This window comes from Lytechinus pictus, chromosome 9 (assembly GCF_037042905.1).
Source record: "Lytechinus pictus isolate F3 Inbred chromosome 9, Lp3.0, whole genome shotgun sequence".
NCBI classification, from domain to species: domain Eukaryota; kingdom Metazoa; phylum Echinodermata; class Echinoidea; order Temnopleuroida; family Toxopneustidae; genus Lytechinus; species Lytechinus pictus.
This window is the reverse complement of record NC_087253.1, coordinates 2,976,673-2,995,390: the sequence shown is the minus strand read 5'-3', so window position 1 is coordinate 2,995,390 and position 18,718 is coordinate 2,976,673. Positions and strand designations below refer to the sequence as shown.

General features: G+C 35.6%; 1 protein-coding gene across 2 annotated transcripts; it reads left to right on the top strand.

Annotated features, from left to right (window-relative positions):
- The first annotated feature begins 1,964 nt into the window (after positions 1 to 1,964).
- Positions 1,965 to 16,879, top strand: LOC129258412 (serine/threonine-protein kinase BRSK2-like). 2 transcript variants are annotated; one of them, XM_064104478.1, is made up of 7 exons: positions 1,965 to 2,046; positions 3,051 to 3,191; positions 9,298 to 10,298; positions 11,585 to 11,681; positions 12,455 to 12,615; positions 13,848 to 13,968; positions 14,358 to 16,879. In XM_064104478.1, exons 1-3 carry the CDS (start codon positions 1,982 to 1,984, stop codon positions 9,467 to 9,469), a joined length of 378 nt encoding a protein of 125 aa, XP_063960548.1. In that variant the 5' UTR covers positions 1,965 to 1,981; the 3' UTR covers positions 9,470 to 10,298; positions 11,585 to 11,681; positions 12,455 to 12,615; positions 13,848 to 13,968; positions 14,358 to 16,879. The 2 variants fall into 2 exon arrangements, with proteins under 2 accessions (XP_063960548.1, XP_063960547.1); XM_064104477.1 differs by having other exon boundaries at positions 13,685 to 13,968.
- Positions 16,880 to 18,718: the final 1,839 nt, after the last annotated feature.

The window sequence follows — 18,718 nt, the reverse complement described above, 5'->3', positions numbered from 1 at the left end:
TTTTTACTGAGCGCAATGAATTAAATCGTATTGTGACGTCACCTCCTAAAGCCGTGCAACGGTACATTTTGGACGGTACATTTTGGATGGTACGTTTTTTGTGCAACGGTACAAATGTTTGACATTCAGCCTCCCATTTGCTCGCGTACAACAAGCTAAGTAGGCGTTGTACAACATTGGATGGCAAAGTTAACCATAATAGTAATTTTGATGGACCCTGGACCATGCATCATAAAACTTGTTGATTGATTGTCGGGCTCAATGATTGATCATACACTGCAGTATATTCAATGCAATCACTTCATAAGTTTCTTTGTTTAATACGGGGATAAATTTTAAATTGATTTCTTTCTACAGAAATCATTTAAATGCAAAGGGAACTTAGTTTCCACTGTAGAATTGAAGTGGAGAAATGAATTGTCACAAACACAACAAAATGACAGCACCCAAACATCAGAATTGTAACGTTATGGGCCGATAAAATTCAAGCAAGAAAATAGAGAAATCATGCTCAGTGCTATCAGTATTATCATATTTTTGAGAGCGAAGTTCGCTAAGTCCATAAAGCTTCTGCCTCTCAAACCAAAGATCATGGGTTTTAGTCCACTCCTGGTGGATGACTGAAGCTACAATGGAAAACACTCTGCCCCTCGGATAGGATGTTAAATGGAGGCCTCGTGTAGAGCAGAGTCACTACCTTTGCATATTAAGAACCCACTGCACTGTTCGGATAAGAGTAGGGGGATACCCCGGTGTAGTGGTCCACCTGCACTCCCGCAATCAGTTTATCGGGAGGAGAGACCTGCGGGTCACAGTGATTCAGTTCGTTTTCGCCTCCCAGGCACAGGTGACGCCAAACAAAATAATGATAGATAATAACGATAATAATAATTTCCATAGATCTACTTGGTTGATTCAGGATTTGAAATACAGTCTCGGGTGTAAATTTTGATAAATAGATCTAGATATTAAAAATTGGAAATATACTGTGACACTTAAATTTGTTGATATTCTTGTAGATGTGTCGATCTGTATTTTGGCAGTCCAATAGTTCAGAATAAATAGCACTTGTGACCACCAATGGTCAGTCAATTGTGGACTGCCTGCTTCAACTCAGCCCTAATATGTACTGTTCAGAAAATCTAGGAGTCTCTGTCTGGCTATTTAGATACTCCCATCAAACTAACATATTCTTGTATCTTTGCCCTTTTCAATGCAGTTTTATGCATCTCTTGATCATATTGATGTATTATGTACATGCTAGACATTAATTTCAGTGTTTCATTGCTTGCTTTACTTTTACTTTGAATTATTCAATGGACTCAATTTTTTGTGAACTTATTATGATGGTGATGACCGATAATGGTTGTTGCTTTCTATAAAGCAAATGGGTATAGTGTGAATTAACTTCCCAGGAGAGAAGAAGAGAGTGGCAGAGAGAGAGAGAGAGGGGGGGGAGCAGAGAAAGCACATGATGCATTTATTTTGAGTATCAAATTATCCTTCTTTTTACAAACTGGCAGATAAGTGTACTGCTCCAGATAGGGTGATTGAGATATTGCTCATGAATGCTTTCACTAAAATTACCACAATATCCTTAATAAGCATTCTGAGAAACATTTCACAGCAATTGCAAGATCTGATTTTTAATGTTCTGATTCTTTATTTTAGCCAAAGTGATCTTTACAATTGCATTTGTTACAACTTCCCATCTTTTTCTCTCCCCTTGTATTCCTCTTTGTATTCTTCTGTCTTTTTCTCAATATTCTATCCTTCCATTTTTGTTTTCCTCTCTCTCTCTCCCACACATTTGTTCCTCTCTTTTGTCTTCTTGTATCTCCTCTCTCCTTCTCTCTCATCTATATTTACCTTCTGTCATCTTCTCTCTCTCTTCTTGTCCTTCTGCTCTCTCTCTCTTCCTTTGTCTTTCTCCTCTATTATTTCCTTCTATCAATCCCAGGTGGAGCGTGAGATAGCAATAATGAAGTTGATTGAGCATCCGCATGTCTTGGGGCTTTATGATGTCTATGAAAATAGGAAATATCTGTGAGTATATCCTAGTCGTCATGGAAACACCATTTTAAAGTACGGTTGTAAATTCACAATGACATTTTCCTCTCTATTCAATTGTGGTTGTGGTGGTGGGGGGGGGGGGGGTAAGTGCTCTCCATTTTCTCCTCATATTGTAGCATGATTATGTATCTCTGTCTTTTTAGAATACTGCATAATCAAATCATGTGCAATTTTAAATCTGAGGTCTTTTGGTTTTCAGCTAAACCTGTAGGAAATTGAAAGAAGTAGCCCCAAGAAAAATGTCTCTTTAAAATGATACTCGTAGTTTTTGCTAGATCCATGAAAGGCATTGTGTATTTTTATACTATGATAGTATTTATTGTATTGTGATTGTGGGAGTGGTGGTAGCCATCGTATTAGAAATTGTAATCGTAGCAGTAATAGCAACAGCATTTAGTAGTAGTAGTAGCAGTAGCAGCAGTAGTAGTAGTAGTAGTAGTAGCAGTAGCAGTAGTAGTCATAGTAGTAGTAGTAGTAGTAGTAGTAGTAGTAGTAGTAATGGCAGCAGCAGCAGTAGTAATAGTATAGTAGTAGTAAGAGTAGTAGAAATAGTTGCAGTAATATCAGCAGCAGTGGAAGCAGTATAGTAGTAGTAGTAGTAGTAGTAGTAGTAGTAGAAGTAGCAGTAGCAGTAATATCAGCAGCAGTGGCAGCAGTATAGTAGTAGTAGTAGTAGTAGTAGTAGTAGTAGTAGTAGTAGTAGTAGTAGTAGTAGTAGTAGTAGTAGAAGTAGAAGTAGTAGTAGTAGGAGAAGTTATTTGTGTAATCATATTCTTATTATTAAAGAAATAGAATAGTTTAGTATGTAATGAGCATAAAATACTTTCTTTTTCCTTATTGATTCCTGTGATCTCCCTCTCTCTCATCAATCTTTTTCTTTTTCTCTTTCTCACTATCTCTTCCAAACTTCCCAATCACTCATTCTTTTCCATCTTATATTGACATATTCTCTCTCTGTCTGTTTCTCCACTTCATAGGTATTTAATCCTGGAGCATGTTGCCGGTGGAGAGCTTTTTGATTACTTGGTGAAGAAAGGGCGATTAACGCCGAGAGAAGCTCGACGATTCTTCAGGCAAATCATCTCGGCCATTGACTTCTGTCATAGTTACTCAATATGGTGAGAAAATATTACTTTCTCTTTCCATCTATAGTCAGTATTTACAATAGAAGGGCCAAGGGGAGAGGTCAACTCTAGTACATACTTATGACCTGCTACCCCATTACAGACAATAAGTCACCAGGGGGCCATTTCATAAAGCTGTTCGTAAGTTAAGAGTGACTTTTAGAACGACTGGTGAACCTTTCTTACACGCGTAACCATCGCCAATGAATATACCAGTTCCCACAAGAAAGGATCACCGGTCGTTCTGAAAGTCGCTCTTAACTTACAAACAGCTTTATGAAACACCTACCTTGGGAAAAGTATCTGTAAATAGCAATTTTTTTTAATTTTTCTTAAAGTAAAAATATTGTATACTGTGCATATCTCGTGCTTGAATGAACTTCAAACATTTGTTCTCTCCTTATTCCATGAAAATACAGGGGGCTACACTGAATTTCTTTTACTTTCAGTCAAGTATGGGTTATAGTTGGTAGGATGTACATTTTCAAGCTAAATAACAATTTCAGAATTCATTCTGTGCGACTTTATTTGATCTTGTCAGAAGGGGACGGGTTGGGGTGACAGGCCACATATTTACCCCCCCCAAAAAAAAAAATGAATCTGGTTGCCTGGGTTTGAAGTGAATTCATTTCATTAAATGATTCAAAAGAGTTTACAATTTGTTGCATCATAAATCATCACCTTTTCTGACTAATTTATTGTGTGCCTTGAATGTGAAGTTATGTTTGCTAGATCAGCTAATGTTCCATTCAGCATGCTCTAAGTATGTAAATCCGATAACTGTAAGATCTGTCTTATATTCATTCCAGATTGAGAAAGGGCGTATCATTCACTTTCTTCAATATGAAAAGAAGTACAACAAACGAAAAGTACAACAAATTGTTTGACCAAAGTATAAGACGTTATGCTTAATATTGCAGGGAATAATTTTGCTTTACAAATTTGAATAGCATTTTTGGTCAAAAGAGAAAAGCTCTCAATTAAGTGATGTACAGTCCTATGTAAAATATGCTATACAAAAGACTTCATGCATAGCAGTCTTTCAAAAATATGGAGCAAATTGCAATGCGATACCGGGAAAATTATTCCCTGTATTGTTGTATAAATAGTAGATAACATATAAATTTAAGAAATTGTAAAGAGAAGGTGCACTATGTATTGCTCAGAAACAGTTCAGCATGCATGCAGTTTGTAGCCTTTAAACATAGGCAATCATCATTATCGTTATTAATTTGGGCTTCATCATGGATGCGAGCAACAATTACATATTATACCGGCGGAACGGAGGCTACATTTCCCGAGGCAGTATGATCCATTAGAAACCGTATCTGCCTCTGGATAGGAAGAACAACTGCAAGAGAACAGTATCAAATTGAGGTGGCAATTTGTGAGAGCATTTATCAAAACCAAGTACTTCTGTATGATCTGGGGCCCATCTTACAAAGAGTTGTGATTGATCCGATCAATCGCAACTATGGAAAGCCAGCAAAGTCAACGTATAAAATGCATGTTTGTTCAAAAAGAATTCTAGATATGAATGTATATCCATTAATTCATTGATTTCTTGACAATTTGGTGTTCTCCTTTGTTTACCAAGGACATTTTGCAAATTTCCTGTAGAAAAAAATATGACACTGATGGATTTCCATAGAGTTACGATTGATTGGATCAATCATAACTCTTTGTAAGACAGGGCCCTCGAATGCTTAGAGCCTGCTACGGGACGTAAATTGATACATGTTGCAGACATTCTGGTAGAAAGGATTAAAGTCAAACTTAGTTCTTGACTTTATACTTTCACGCCCAATGTTTCATAAAACTTGCTATGATAAAATGCAATAGCAATGTAAAGCTACTGAGATAATTAAACTTGATTGGCTTGTAAGTAAAATTTTATAGAAATTGTTATTCTGACTAATCTTTATAAAAAGACCCTGAAGTATACAAATCATCTTTTTGAGATCGATAACAATTTAAAAAAAAAAAACCATGAAATAAGAAAATTACGAATAGTGTTCAATAGACAAATTTCTACTGTTTTGTGCTAAAAGATCAATTCAATTTCAATTCAAGAATACCAAAGATAATGAACAGAATTTTTTTATAGCACTAAGAATTTCAACCTCAAATTTATCTATGAAACTTCTAAAAAATAAAATAAACCATTTGATCTCACAGTTCTACTACAGTTTATGCCAGGGCTTTTGTTTTCATAACTATACAATGTATGTTTCACTTTCACTTTTCTGAAAATATGTTAATTTATTTATTTTTTGGCTCAAGCATACCACTATGTATTTGTAGGTTTTTCTATTACATGTGATGCATCATGTGACTTGTTTTTTGAAAGTCACGTTCACAATCACTGATTATGATGTCATTATGATAAGAACTGGGAATAAACATGCAAGCAATAATTTGCTGTGTAAAGCTAATTTTTGCTTTTTGAAGACCAAATTTACTATTTCGCTATTTACAGAGAACCTTCCCTGGTGAATTATTGTTGGTTTTGGGTGCTTGGTCACGAAATCGGTAAATTGCCAATTCGTCCACTGCCAACTCATCATGGGTCTATCCACGGAGGATCATTCTATTGTTACTGGGGGTGCTGACCATTGTCACAGCACCCTCAGTAATCCTCCGTGGATAGGTCCATGCAACTCATTCACTCACCACATTGTCTACTTTAATTTTGGCTAATGCCATTCTGTCCATCAACAGTCCGTCTAACAACCATTTGGTCCAATAACCATTTGGTCCAATCATCACTTCGTCTAATTACCGTTTCGTCTATGACCATTTCGTCTCATAACCAGTTGGTCTAATATTTATTTTTTCTTTTCTTCATTTTGCACAATTAACACTTAGTCCAATTAGACCGAATGGTATATTGACTAAATGGCTACCGGATCAACCGGTTATTAGACGAAATGGTGAGTGGCTGAATTGGAAATTAGACCATGGTGATAGTGGACGGACTGATGGGAGACCAAATGATAGTATGCGAGTTGGCAATTGGACGAATTGACATTAGACGAATTGGAAATAAACCAAACATACATCCCAAATTTCTGATGAATTCTTGGCCAATTGGCCATCATAATTTGTACCACAATATTTATTCATTTAATATTAATTGCACCATAACCAGTTAAAAAGGACAGAAGTCTATTGTAGGGCCCCCCACTTTGCAATTTACCTACTTGGGGACAATCCTTCTCTTAATTCTCGAAATTCACACACTGCCTACTTGAAAAAACTACTTGTGGAGCGTTGTGGCCCAGTGGATTAGTCTCCGGACTTTGAAACAGAGGGTTGTGGGTTCGAATCCCAGCCATGGCGTAATTTCCTTCAGCAAGAAATTTATCCACATTGTGCTGCACTCAACCCAGGTGAGGTGAATGGGTACCTGGCAGGAATTAATTCCTTGAAATGCGTGTGCGCTGTAATCTTAGTAATTACGGCTGCCAAGCTACAGCTGGGGTAATAATATCCAAGTCCTTTGGAAGCACATAGAGACATTATTCATAATCGTGATATGCGCTATACAAGAACTGTTTATTATTATTATTAAAAAACAAACAAGAATTGTATAATCCTGCAATCAACAGATTTACAGTATTGTGACATATTTGAAGTCAAAACACTACAGTTTCCAAAAGGATGAGAGAAATTATTTCACAGCTAATAATTAGCCCATAATCCCCCAACAAGGATCGGAAATTCAATCCTGTCTTCGAACAGGACTCCCAGGGACCTATAGGAAGCCATTCAGGAAATCAAGCTCTGCTTGGTTTAAACACACGCAGTATTCCTCTACACTTTCCTCCGTGACGAAATTATAGACGGTTATTTTATTTGTTATTAATATTATGATCTTGGCTTTCCAAGCAATTATTCAAGATAGCTCTTTTTGTATTTTTGTAAAGTGGAAGAAAATCTCTAAAGTAATATTGAAAGATGTTTTCCTAAAATACATTAGAACTAGTGTATGTTGTAATGTATTGGAATTGCCAAAAATATGATTAATTAATAGAATTCTGTCAAGAAACGCATGCACTATACACAGAAAGACATGGGACTACCGATTTGGACTTTGTTAAAAATAAAACCATTATACTGTTGTATGGTGTCATGATTGGAAAATTATTACTTTTGGAACATGAATCATTGGATTAAATATCCAGAAATTATATGACTATAAGGAATGTCTACTTAATTTTGGCATTTTGTTATCACAGGTTGTTTAAATCCCTTATCAGAGCCTCTTTTAAGTACTACCCAATTTTGTCCAATGAATTTTAATATCACTGGCATATAACAATATTGCTTTTTTGCTGGCATGCTTAATCATGCAAAGTCTATGCTGTAGGCACTGTAATATGACCAAGGCTTTCATAAGGCGAATGACCCTGATTTATCAACAATAGAAAGGTGCAATTTTAGGAGGTATATGAAATGACTGGTATGGGGACAACAACCAATTGACCCACCATCATCCTACCTATTTAAATATTTTGTGCTGCATGCATCATAATTATAATCATAATAATTATGATGATCTAATAGTAATGAGAATGATGTTGATGATGATGATTAATGATGATAATGGTGATGATGATGATGATGATGATGATGATGATGATATTGCTGATAATGTTTGTGATGGTAATGGTGAGCATCCTGACGATGACTTTTATATAATGATGATGATGATAATGATGATGATGATGGTGATGATAACAATAAGCTTGTTAAATTGTGTGTGTAATACAATGACAGAATCAATTCTCTATGCTTCTTAAAAAGACTTTAATGTTTTATTACAGATAAATGGTGCTATACAAATGCTCTTCGTCACCATCATCATCATCAAATAAAATAATCATAAGAAACACATAATCATTTACAGTATTTGCCTGATTTAATATATTTATTTATTTATTTGTAGTTTTATTTATACAGAGTAGCATTGTCAGTTTCAAAACTGCTTACAACATCAGCCCTGTCCACATAACATACAATTTGTTATAATTAATATAATTGAATCAGTAATAATCAATAGCATAATTACATATTCACATACATATATCTATATAAATATAACCCTGATATTCAACATAACTCTATAGTCACTTTATACAGAAAATTCATATGACTCTTATGAGAATACTATGGGACTGTCTTTTTCCATGTTAGTTGGTTTTCACATTCTGACTCCTACTTCATTCACTGCAGTACTAGAAAGTTTTCCTCTTGGTCCCCTGAGGCTTAGACACACACACAAAGGAACAGTGTGTTGAAACCGTTCATGTTTCAGTGTGTAAACAGGCAAGAGAGCTCAAGTATCAGTTGTGTAGAAAAAAATGCTTTTACTATACTATTTGTGTTGTGTTGCCTTTGATAATGCTCACTTTCAGTTCTCTTGGACATCGTTGTAAAATTAATAGCAAATTGCTTGTGAAAAATAAATGTTTCCTGCGAGGCCATTTAATACAAGGACAAATACATGAAAGAGAAAAAAACAACATATTTATTTCTATCACGATAATGAGTAAAAAGCCAAAAAATATTAAAGGAAAAGGAGAATGGAAAGTAAGGATAAGGGTGTTTCAGAGATGATGATAATGATGATGATGATGGTGGTGTTGGCGATGATGATGATGTTGATGGTGTTAGTGATGAAGAATATGATGATGAGGATGGTAGTGAGGACAGTGTTCTTATCTGCACACCTACAATGTAGGTGACACAACATTTGCTCCGGTCCTTATATCTCAGGGGGCATAGGGTTAGTTAGGATTGTAATAATCGAGTTTTTGTTTCAGAATAATTCAGTAAAGGTAAGGATTAGGGTTTATTTTGATCTGGGTATTAGGTGTTAGGTTTGGCTTAAAATGTTGACTTTCCACCGGAGCAATTGTCGCCAGAGCAATTGTCATGGAACCATAATGTAAGATGGTGCTATTCAAGCTGGCTATTACAAAGTGACTTTAATATTCTTACATGTTTTATCATTTATCATTTTAGAAGTCAAAATTTTAGATATTCATATAATCTGATTGATGTAAATATATTGATGTAAATTTTTTCCTTTAAGTCACCGGGATCTGAAACCAGAGAATCTTCTTCTAGATGATAAGAATAATATCAGAGTGGCAGACTTTGGGATGGCATCACTACAACTAGACCAATCACTCCTAGAAACAAGCTGCGGATCTCCCCATTATGCATGCCCGGAAGTTATAAGGGTAGGTATCACTAAGGAGTGATGTTGACGTTCATGATGATGATGATGATGCTGTTGTTGTTGTTGTTGGTGGTGGTGTGGTGGTGATAGTTATGTTGGTGATGATGATTGTGAAAGTGATGATTCTGATGATGATGATGATGGTGATGATGGTGATAATGAAGATGATGATGATGGTAATGGTGATGATAATGACAATGATGGTGTTGATGATGACGTGATGATTATGTTTTAATTGATTGTCATGGTGTTAATATTGGTGGTGATGGAGGTGGCATTTGTGATGATGATGATGATGATAATGATTATGGTGATGATGATGATGATGGTGATTATTATGATGATGATGATGGGAAAATAGTGATGGTAATATATCGATAATTGGAGTACAATTATAGTTTCCGCCCTCACATCTATGTCTCTTCATTTTCTCTTACTGACTAATCAGAATTTTTTTAATATTTTCGATTATTCCTTTTCCCAACTTTATCCTTATTGGCCCGAATTCACAAAGGTGGACTAAAGTTATACCCGGGGTATAAAACGCGTCATTTGACGTCATTTTAATCCATGGACTAAAGTTAGCACCTAGGGGCTAACTTTTGCGATTCACAAAGGTGGACTAAAGTTATACCGGGGTATAAAACGCGTCATTTGACGTCACGATTTAGTCAGCTCTTTGGGGTGGACTAAATCGGTGGATTAAAGTTAGTCCACCGTTTTAACCAATCAGAGAGCAGCGTTGCGATTGCGGAAAAGTTCGCCGTAAGAAAAAAGTTTTTTGGACGGAGACGAGATTTGGTGTGATCGGCTTATCTAAAGCTTAAAATTTCACGACTTCAACCGAGATTGTAAGTAAATCACATAATTTTTTGGAGCTTAAATCATGACGGAGCCTTCAGTTCCATCAGTAAATATTATTGATAGCTTTAACTTTCCAAAAAGTATACTCGAAAACTTGAAATGGTATCTGAATCATTGTTATCGTCGCGTCTCTAAGGTGCTCAGTCCCAGCCATGTACTTTTGTGTGCGTTCATATCTATGAGCAGTGCAGTGCAGTGCGAGACGCAATTAGCGTACACTACACAGGCAAGGTTGGTAGGCGTGATTGAAAGGCCGATACTACTCTAGTTATGCCAGGCAGTGATTTTGAGTGATTCTCGATTTCGTGTGATTTTCATGAAATTTTTGTTGTCTACGATACCCCTGCCACTCCTCCTGGCTCTGCCAACACAATCTACTGACTGTGCATCTAATTTTGTCTAAAGCAAGGCCAAGGCAAGGCCAGGAATGGAGGAATCCTGGCAGCAATACAAATACAGAGCCGGTATAACTATAGACATTCTACTACTCTGGGCTGGCTTTGCCTTGGCTTGGATAGATGGTCAAGCTATGAAGCTTACCTGGTAGCCATGTTAGAGTTAGTCCTACAACATCGTTGGAGTAAAAAAAAAATATTATAATAAGGGTCACCTCTAGAGGCTCGTTCGTAGGATGAGTGGGCTAAGCCCTGATTCAAATTTCAATTATTTTTGGAAATTAAAAAAAAAAAAGATTGGGTTCCACTCACCGCTGTTTACTCCAACAGCTATAAATGAGCTGATTTTACTTTTACTAAAACTAAGTTTTACTGACCTTCGGCATTGCATTTGCGATCACTTATAGATTTACGGTGTCGTCAAAACATTAAAAAATAATGGAAATCCTAGGCCTAATTAATAATTTGAGTAGATCTAACTGAGGTCTAACTTTGAAAATTCTCTCTTTTGGGGGTTATTTTCTCTACCCCACCCTCTTTGTTTCAAGTATTTTTTTTTCACACGGTGTCCTTCCAATGTTAAATTCACATGAGACCACAGACAAGTGCATTTGATCTTTAGTCCTCTACATTTGTAGTAGACCGATAAATAGGTTTATTTCTGTCAGGGATATGCTCCCCTGAGAGTTCATGTGGCTCCGCAGCATCCCCTCCCACAAAAAAAAAAAATCAGAAAATGTTACAAGACTTCTCTGAAACAGCGGATTTTATCAATCTACATTTGTAGCTGCTTTATTATTTTTTTTTATATACTTTGACATTGCAGTATGATTGATGAATAAATATTTTTTTCATTATTTTTTTTTCTTTCATATCAGCAACAGACCATACATACTCGGCAGATTGTGATCAATCAAGACAAGGCAAACATGGCTCACAATTTTGAACTGCTGTGCCGTCTTGCAAGAGAGTGAGGTATGCCTTATCAATTCATATTAAAAAAAAATTAAATGTCATTAAAATGGCCTTTTTGAATAAAATATTATTTCCGGGATTTGAATTCATCATGTAATTGTAAATGTATCATGTGACATGTATGTTACTTTTTCATTCTTGTCATAGTAATTGACAAAAAAGAAGAGGGGGGGGGGACCTTGCTTGTGTGTTATTAACATATATATTTGTCTACTGGTCACTAGTTTTTTTTTTAAAGGCTTGTTGATCTCCAATTAATCCTGACATTTTGTTGAATATTTATTTAAAAGAGAGAAAGAAAACATTGTCAGTCTGATGAATGCCGGGGGGGGGGGGGGGAGTAAAAAAAAAGGTTTAATGAGACTTTGATGAAGATTCATGAAAATATGTTATTCGAAAGTCACTCGCAAGCAATAACCTCTATTTGTGTAAACAAAGTTCCATAAAATTAGTGCCTTGCCTTCATTATTAAAGCCAATTGAAAGTGATTCACTTAATCAGTTTTCATAGAAGCATCTCTTAGACGTGCATGGTTTTATCAATGATGATGATCAGCAACATTTGGCAGGTTTTTTTTCTTCACTTTTACAAGTAGGTAAATAGAAAAGCTACTCATGTCAATTAGAATTTTCATCCTATGTTTTTTTAAGGATTTCTGTATAATCTTTCACATTCTGTTCCTCATTTTAAACACTTTTGAATTAAATGAAATTCAAAGAGTAAATTGCCCGTTCATGGTGACTCTTCAACACAATCTTTCAACTTCCATGCAGATTCAGCAACACATAGAAAGACCACAGCATGGATTAAGAGACAGGAAGAATCCATTTGAATACTACGAGGATGAACCTCTCAGAGTGGGGTACCAACAGAGAGGACCACACATTGCCTGTCATGTTACAGGTTTTGACAGGACTTTGTTTTTATGCCATTGGTGAGTTTTCATGTGCGAACTACATGTATAAAGCAGAAGGTAATTGGGGGGGGGGGGGTCAAATTATGTTCTATGAAAGTGATTCTCCAGGCCAAAAATAATGAGATTTTGATAAAGAACAATTCGACTAGCAAAAACCATCAATATTGGATGGAGAATTATGAATTGATTCAGTTTTAAAGTTTTACATTACTTGGGGGAAACAGTTCTGTGTATCTCATATGCAATATTCATATCCCCACTTGTTCTCTAGTGATCTGAAATTATAATCATTAATTTTTTTCCTCCAGGAATGTAAAAATTGGGTTGACTGCTGATTATATATTTAAGATAGTTATTGCGAGTTCAGAATAATGTAAGGATCAAGGATTGGAAGTATCTAGTCATGAAAATTAAGTTTTATGTTTTGCTTAGCATGAAGATTTTCCATTGAGTAATTGTCGCCAGAGCAAATATCATTGAACCCTTGTACATTCATGTGTGGAAAATGTGTGGATGTGACATCATCAGGCTACTTCTTCCAAATTCATGATAACATGTACATGTTTTACAGAAATAATTAATACAAAACCTAATATTCATTATTAATCATCCAAATTGTATGATTTTTTTTTTGCTTTCAGCCAGGAGAACTAGTAACCCCTTACATGGGAGGGGGAGTGTTTCACAGAAAGGTTTTTTTCGGAATGAAACATGTAACCCTTTGGGTTGGAAATAGGTGGGGATTTTATTTTTCTCATTTTTTACAAAACTGTAGCAACATTTTTTTATACAAATATGTCATATTCAAGTGGGAAATTATCATGAAGGATGATTTATAACCACCCAAAAAGAAATATTGGTATGTCATTTCAGCTAGAGAGATATTCTCCATTTTGCATGGATAGTTATTGCAGTAGAGTTTTTTTTTAATGAATCTAAGAAAAATCTCTTTAAGCAGTTCCAGTGCATCATAAACATCAGGTCATAACAGAAGCACAATGTTTGCAAACGTAAATGGTAAAGTATCAATTGGCTTTAATATCAATAAACCAATTACATAACATCACTTATCATTCGATAACTAAAGGTACCTTTTAGAAGATGCAAGCAGACGAAGCAACTATATCACAGTCATCCGTGTGCAGAATCATCAAAGATTTTTCTGAGGCAATAGCAAGGAGTAATAGTTAATGAAGTTTCCAATGACAAGAAATTCAAACCACCCATCGACAATTTGATGATTGCTACAGGTTTCCAAGAGTCATAGGTGCTATCGATTGGGGCCAATCCGGGCCATGTCTACATCAGGAGTCCTGATGGGGAACAAGCCCTGTACTTAGCAGGAAGAACAGGTCTTCTGTAAATGTATAGGTTGGTATACTCAATCAGTTTTCAATGTGATATTCTCTGTATTCAACACCTACTAGAGGTATGTGATAATGAAGAAAAAATATATTGGCCCCTACTACATGTCTTTTACTGTCTTTTATCAAGTTTCAATCTTGTTGTTGGTCAAATTTTTTTGTAATTTTAAACTCTTAATATGTGAAATAAGACAATTTTAAAGATTTCACTGAAGAAAAAAAATATAGATAATCTGCTAACTTTCCTATTGCAGGAGAAATGAAAAATAGAAAAAATGCATTTTGCTTATTCAGGTAAAGGAGGTATTAATTGCTTGATCAATAAAGATATATTTCCAGAAAGAATACCGAAGAGAAAATTTTCTAATATTCATTTTGTTTTGATCCTTATTGCAGGTATCCGTTGCTCCCCTCTTTGATGAATTCCTGCCTGCATTCTGTTGTCAATAGAAAAGGACGGTGTGCTACGGGTATTAAGCATTCCATTGGATTATCTGTGCATGAAAGTGGACACTTGTGATAAAAATATGGTAGCTTGGTTGATAGGATGTATTCATGCATTCCGATTTATCATTAGTGATCAAATGACCATCTTGCTTTTTAAAACCCAAATTCACAACATTTTTCTTGTTTGACAAAAAGTTTGGGACGTGAATTCCAGGATATAAATGACACACATGATGGGCTAATGTATAAGCAGGGACACGAGAGGTATAATCAAAAATTTTTTTGCTTAATTAAGTTATGATTCAAGTCGATTTTATACCAAGTTTGTTTTAATCAACAATCAATGTTTGAAGCCTCATGATTTCAATTTTAAAACCTCTTTGTTAATTAAACAGTCATTTTTCTTAGCATATGCAGATTCTTAATTTATCAAATTTAAATTATAAAATGTCATTTTTGTTGAATATCCTTTTTTCCACCTATTTTCATAGACCCTAAGATACATTTCTGTAGTAAGCACTATAAATACATTGCAAGCTATTATCATTTGTTTGATATTACTATTTTATAGAATCATCCTTTAATTTCTTTCAGAAATATATTTGACAAATTACTTGTGATATTCATGCTTTAGCTGTAGAGTTTAAAATCTTCATTAAACTTTTTTTAATCCATTGTTTATCTATTTTTATTCGGAGTTTCTGATGCATTGTTAAGAAAACGTAAACAGTCTATTCAATCTTCGTATCATTATGTAAAGAATATCAATCTACCTTAAAAAGTAATGCACTAAATAAACTGCTCTGTCTACTACACATGTACATATAAGTTTTGATTTTAAAGGTCAAGTCCTCCCCAGAAAAAAATTCGATTTGAATTAATAGAAAAAAATCAACCGAGCATAATGCTGAAAATTTCATCAAAATCAGTTGTAAAATAGGAACGTTATGACATTTTTAGATTTGGCTTATTTTTCACAACACAGTTATATGCACAGATCAGTGACATGCAAATGAGACAGTCAATGACGTCCTTCACTATTTCTTTTGTTTTTGTTGCTTGAATTGTACAATATTTCATTTTTTACAGATTTGACATTGAGGGCCAACTTGATTGAACCAAAATTATAGTATTAAAATAATGCAAATCCCACATGTTCGGGGGGGGGGGGGACTAATCTTGGTTTCACTTGACAATGAAGAGAAAATTTGAATAATTCATCTAGTAGAATAAAAAGAAATAGTTTGCATGCCGACTGGGATGTACATATAAGTGTGTGGTCAAGCAAAACTTTAAAAATGTCATAATTTAATATCTTTACATCAGATTTTGATGAAATTGTCAGTGTTACGCTTGTTGGGTTTTTCTCTTTTTATTCAAATCAACTTTGTGGGGGTGGACTTGTCCTTTTATATCGTTTTCAAGTAATTGTGTCAGGAGAAAACAAAAATGAAATTCTTTTATCAATTCTGTCTATATGCTGCATGGTTCATCGTTCTTGCAGGAGGCAAAAAATAAATTTATATAAGAAAGACTTATTTTATTTACTTTCAGATAAAAATTGTGCTAAGGAGAGATTAAGGTTATGTGTAAGGCAGGGGTGGTGGTAATGGTATGTTGGTTAAGGTTGTTTATGAAGAAAGTCAAGTGATTGCTTGCTTGTGCAGGAGGATATACTTCAAGAAACTTGTTGTAGGGTATAATGCAAAATTATTATAATATAATTTAATTGAGAGAAAAGTATTTGGCACGTTAAGATGCACAATAATGTACATGTGATTGAAACAAATGTGATTGAAGCAAATGAGAAATGAAAGGAGTAAAGGTAGCTACATGTGTCAATGAAAGAATGGCCAGTGGTGTTATAGTATAAATCTTTGTTTAAAAGTTATTTTATTTTAGGAAATTTAGTCCGTTCAGTTTGAAAGTATAGAGGGAGGACCATGGACCACTGACCATGGAAAAAAGTCCCCCCCCAAAAAAAAAAAAAAAAAAAATATTATAACCAAGGAAAAAAAAGAAAGGTGAAACACATTTTTTCTGAATATTATGTCAAATCTATCACAAAATTGGATATTTGATACTAAAATTTTGGATATTTTTCCTTGCTCGCAATTTTTTATTTTACCCGATACGCCATATATTTAGCCCCCTCAAAATTTTGGGCCTAATACGTACGCCACTGATATTTCCCCAATTTCAAATATATTATTATGATTGGGTGGAATACCCTTTACACTTATCCAGGGTTGATAAGTCTTTATTTTTCTGATAAGGAAATTGTGTTTCCTTTAAGGAAAAAAATACTGCAAGCATGGTGAATAGCTTGACCCCCCCCCCCCTCCAAAGCAAACTGGAGTATATAGGTTAAGGTTGGGAATAATGCGATTGCAAGAGTGACCAGTGAGTGTGGAGGAGCTACTAATGAGTATCTCAGCTCCTTTTAGAGATGTTGGTAGAACTGACGTATGGAATAGGGAGGGGGGGGGGGGCTTGGGGCTCTTGCCCCCCCCCCCAAAAAAAAAAAAAAAAAAAAAAAAAAATTCACGACCAAGAAAAAGATAAAAGAAATGAGGGTGAAATAGAATATTTTTTTGATATTATGTGAAAATCTAACACAAACTAGAATTTTAATGTCAATTTTGAAAAAATTTTGCTCGCTTAATTTTTTTTTTTAAATCAATTTATCGAGATACACCATATAAAAAGACGAGAATAAATAAATGAATTGAAAATATTACTTCGAATGGGAAAGTCAATTCTGAGGGAAAGGAAAAGAGGCACGCTTGTGGACGCGAGATCAGATCAAGGTCATGTCGCTCCGCCCCACGCGACGCTGGCCCCACCATTTACCAAGTCCAAGTACATAACCCAAACAAAGATTCAATTCCATATTTCCATTTTCTATCAAAGCTAGCTCCGGGCAAAGTTCCACCGGACTTCGATAAGGTAGGTAGGATTATACAATCAGATTGGTTATGATTTAATTCAAACAAATGTGCACTTGATCTAGATGTAATTGGCGTGTAACGTTAGATTTATTTTTCCGTAGATCTAACTCTAAGTAACTTCCTCAGGCCTAAAACGCAGTTACGGCACGCTATTATACTAGGCCTAGATCCACGTCTAACTGCACTGTAATACGATGGCGATCGATCTGGACTTCATATTAGACCAAAAAGGCAAAACAAAAAAAAACTTTGGTCTCTGTCATTGTTCCGCTGGAAAAATATGTGTAAAACCCCCTCGAAAAAGCCGGCTGCTGCGCGCAGCTGTCTAAAAAGGTTAAAACTTCATCACGTTGCAGTGCACCTACCGCACGGTACCGTACATTGACGGAGTTTGAACTTCTCGATGCGGTACGATGCTGCAGGCGCACTCGAGCTAGCTCGCACGCAGGCAGCGCTAACGTTAGTCCGAACCTAAGTTGGTAAATATTAACAAATAAGTAATGACAATGTTCGTTGTCAACACCTCATTGCTAAGAAATTCAAGTTCATGCTGCTGATACATGATTTTGGGGTTGAGTTCTGCTTCCCAACTCATGTGATGCAATGGCGACATTTCATATGGCCCTAGCAGACGAAACTCTAAAATACGGCACTGAGCATGCTCAGTACTGCTTTATTACACTGAGCATGCTCAGCGCAGTGTTATAATAGTATGCTAGCTTCAGTCCATGATTTAATCCATGGACTAAAGTTATGACCGGGGTATAACTCAGCCGTGGGTTAAATTTAGCACCGGGTGCTAAAGTTAGGCCATGGATTAGTTAGTCCACCGTTTGTGAATAGCGCGGTGGACTAACTTTATACCCCGGTATTAGTTAACCCCCGACTAAATTTAACCCCGGTATAAATTTAGTCGACCTTTGTGAATTCGGGCCATTATGCCTACCAATCCCCCACCTATTTCTATCTATTCTCATTCCATTACCCATTCACCCTTTGAGATACATGCCTAAAAACAGGCCTGACATGCTATTATCCTTCTGTTTTATCGCCCTCAGATCAGTCAGATCCTTGCCTTAATTTACTGTCATTTTCTGTGATTCTTTCCTGCTCTCTTATTCCCATGTGCCAATCTGTACTCCTCTCCTCCTACCACCGCCATGTCATAACGGTGAGCCCTAATACGCAATCTGTCATTAAAAAAATGGCAATCAATATTTCTAATTACTTTAGCTGCTTAGCTTACATGCCTACATCATTTTTATCAAGGATAGCCTCACTGATTACATTTATTCTACATCGCCTAGTCATACCGATACATGTACACCCACACACTAACCAGTGTGCACACCCACATAC